At 38.8% G+C, this 3,696-nt stretch overlaps 1 protein-coding gene across 1 annotated transcript in view; it reads left to right on the top strand.

Annotated features, from left to right (window-relative positions):
- Positions 1–3,696, top strand: part of xpnpep2 (X-prolyl aminopeptidase (aminopeptidase P) 2, membrane-bound) — a 19,392-nt gene that overhangs the window by 9,808 nt on the left and 5,888 nt on the right. The window contains exons 11-13 of the mRNA XM_005722919.1: positions 519–608; positions 765–874; positions 1,048–1,125. Coding sequence (XP_005722976.1) covers positions 519–608; positions 765–874; positions 1,048–1,125 — 278 coding nt within the window. The remainder of the gene's footprint in view (positions 1–518; positions 609–764; positions 875–1,047; positions 1,126–3,696) is intronic.

Below are 3,696 nucleotides of genomic sequence, written 5' to 3' on the forward strand. Positions count from 1 at the left end.
GCTACCTCAAACTAATGTGGCAAAGGGTGAAGGCAGGATCCTATCCTCAAATTTAGTGACTCAGGAGCCATCAGAACAGTGACAACCACTTCCTTCGTCAGTCACGGACATACTTGAACTCCTTCGCTTGGAGCAACCAGTTCCTGACCCTAGAGTAAGCCACTCCACCCTTTTCCAACTGAGAACCATGACTTCAGACTAGGAGGTGCCAATTATCATTCCAGCCATGTCACACACAGCTGCAAACCGGGCCTTCACAGATGTGAAAAATAACTATTCTCTGTGCAGTAACTCCCCAAGGATATCACATATCACTATGAAGATCCCCATGTTCTTTAGTCAGACCATGTGGATTACATGATTTGAAAAAATGACTGGTCAGGCTGAGTTTAAGTACCCCTGGGTCTTGTTTCCACCTTTTTAAACAAGGCCTTTCTAGTAATAAATATGTAGAATTTTACAAAATGGGTAATAAAAAATAATAATTAATAATCATTATTTTTTTTTGCATCATGTAGGACAAACTATTGACAAGTTCCTACTCCCCCGTGCTGACGACAAAAGCTGTGAAAGATGAGACTGAGCAGCAGATTTTACGGGATGCTCACGTATGTCATCCACTCAGACACGCATAATGCCTCCAAAGGAGATACTGAGTAAACATACATCTGAGTAAATGCATTACCCCATTCAAAGGTGCCTTTCAACATGCCATATGCATTTTTAATCTGCATCATTTTCATTGTCACGGTGACTCTGTGCAGGTGAGGGATGCCGTTGCTGTTATCCAGTTCCTGATGTGGCTGGAAAAGACCGTGCCAGAGGGGAATGCGACTGAACTGACCGCTGCAGAATACGTCGACAAGTGCCGCAGGTGGGTGGGAACAGGGACGGCTGACATGAAGTATTTGAAGCCAACTATTTAATTTGCAAATGTAAAATTTAAAGGAGTTGTTACACATGAAAGATGAGAAATTTTAGAAATTATGAAGCTCAAACTCAAATTTGTAACAGTATAATTAAAGAATTATGTGAACGTCATTCCAGCAAACAGAAGGACAGCAGAGGCCCAAGCTTTGCCACCATTTCTGCAAGTGGACCTAATGCTGCTCTTGCCCATTACAGGTGAGATTAATTTTCATCCCGACATCTTTATACTCATTTTTGCATTTTTAAGGATGCATTCATAGAAGATTACAGTAAACTATCATGCTGGATGCCAAAAATGACCTAAATGTTTGCTGAATCTTTTTAAATCATTGTGAGGTGCTCAGATATTCAAGATTTCATTGGTGCACTTTTTTTTTAATGGATTATAAGATAAAAAAAATCAATCGGAATTCAAGTGTAGGCTTTTCCATTATGACCCAAGATGTTCAAACCAAAAAAAAGAACACAAACTAAACAACAAGGTCCTTAAAAAGCATAAAAGTTTAAGGTTAAAAAAGTAACAGAAGATTTAATTATAGGTCCCTTTAGGACCTTATATGATTGCGTAAGCCTGACATTACGCATCTGGATTTGTAATTGTCTATAGTTCCACAACAAGGCAGCATTGTAACATTTTTGTGGTATCATTAACTTGTTGCCGCTTTTGTTGGTGGTTGTGGTGTACTCGCAGCAGTCTTAACCTTCTTAAATATTTCACAACCAACATGACTTTTCCAAGGCATTTATTAAATGAATATTGTACCTTATTATTTTTGCATGATGTTCTGTAGTTCTCAAAGCTGTAAAAATAGAATAACATTACTGGATTTTTTTTTTTTAAAGAAGGGGAGAAAAAAACACTTAAAGCCAAAACAGGAACTTGTTTTTGCTGGTATGCTAAATATCTGGCAGAATATCCTAAATATATATCCAAAATCTTCTTTTTGCATGTTTTTTGACGGGATCTTTTTACTCCTAAAAGAACTACTCAATATACTGAAAGCTGGTTGAGCTAAGATTGTCACAAACTCAAGAAACACGTTTCCTGGAAACAGTCATGCAGAATCATCACCTTTCATTTTACAGCTCCTACAAATTATTTATAAACGTCCTCAGCTCACATGTCACATACTCGAGTTCTGATAATGCGTTCAGTTATATAAGGTGCCAGTCTACAATAACCATCATCTCAAGCCCCACCCCCCCCCGAATGTTATAATATTATAGAGAGAAACCTCTACAGTCAGATGATATGAAAAACAGCAAAGCATTTTGTAGTAAACTGTGGCTTTATAATTTTCATTCAGTGTTTTGTTTTGTTTTTTTTAAGGGTCGAGTACAGGAAAAACACTGTCACAGAAGCTGATTCAGATTCACTGTACTGTAGGCAAGTCCCTTGATGGTGATGGTGATTGATTCGTAGTGTTAGACTGTTTGCAAGTCAAGCAGAATGAGCGGTTTTGTTAATCGTGAATTAAAAAATAAATAATAAATAAAACTAGAGTTAAACCAAATGACAGATTGTATCCAAGTAAGCCTAAACCTGCTTTTTAAAACTGATATTGATGTCTGATTTGTATTGATGTTAAAAAGGGACTGAGTGTAGCACTTTTCAGTTTATGGGAAATCTGGAGTAATAGTACAGCATGAGTAATTACACCAGAATACTGCCTCAGATCTTCCTGGAACAAGACTAGCTGAATGAGGCTTGTATGCAGAAACTGAAAAAATGTTGGAGTGCTTAGACTGAACACGCAAACACATTCAATACACTCATTTTTGTTTTTTTGCATTCAGACTGACATCAAAAGATGAGTCACTGTACTATATGGACAAAATACCTGTACTTTACACCTGTCTGTGGGAAGTTTTGCCCATTTATCCACAAAAGTATCTTTGAGGTCCTGGCTCACAATTGCCATTCTAGTTCATCCAATCGGTGTTGAGCTTTGTGTGGACCCATCAAGTTCTAATCCAACCATGCCTCTGTGGGACTTGCTTTGTGCACTGAGGCAAAGACATGCTAGAAAAGGGTGTTCCTCAAAATGTTGCCACACAGCTGAAAACAGAGAATTCAACAAACCCTGACCTGGTGTGGCATTAGACTGCCACACAGAGAAGTATGACTTGACACGCCACATAACTCAACTGCACCACTGTCCAGTAGCATCATGCTTTATTCCACCCCAGATGCTTACACAGGATTGTATAAGGCAGCTGCTCAGCAATGGAAGCCCATTCATGAAGCTCCTCTCACACAGTTTTTGATGACAGAAAATGTTTAAAACTATGAGATTATCGCGTCGCCAGTAAGTTGGTGACTTCTACACACAGTTCCTTAGCTGTAACCTAGCTCTGCAAGTTTATGTGGTCTGCTACTTTGTGGCTGGGTTGCGGTGGTGGTTCGTTAACTGTAGTACCTCTTACAGTTGATTGTGTGACATCTAGGGGGGAAGAAATTTCACACATTGTTGCAGCAGTGGCATCCTATTATCGAACCGCACTCTTTAGAGTGACTCATTGTTTCACGTTTGTTTCATGTTTGCTGTGGCTTTATACACCTGTGGAAATGGGACTCAAAACACCTGAAATCAAATATTCAAAGGTGTGGCCATTTAGTGTAAATGTGCATATGTAGTCTTAGGGGCTGTTTATAATAAACAGAATAGGAGTCAGGAGTCAGACACTAAACAGTCTTGTTTTTAAAAACTGATTCTGCTCTGTAATTGCAATCGTCTGATTTGCATTGATTCGTAAAAAGGGACT

This window comes from Pundamilia nyererei, unplaced genomic scaffold (genome assembly GCF_000239375.1).
Source record: "Pundamilia nyererei isolate P.nyererei 1_Seehausen unplaced genomic scaffold, PunNye1.0 scaffold00008, whole genome shotgun sequence".
NCBI classification, from domain to species: Eukaryota; Metazoa; Chordata; class Actinopteri; order Cichliformes; family Cichlidae; genus Pundamilia; species Pundamilia nyererei.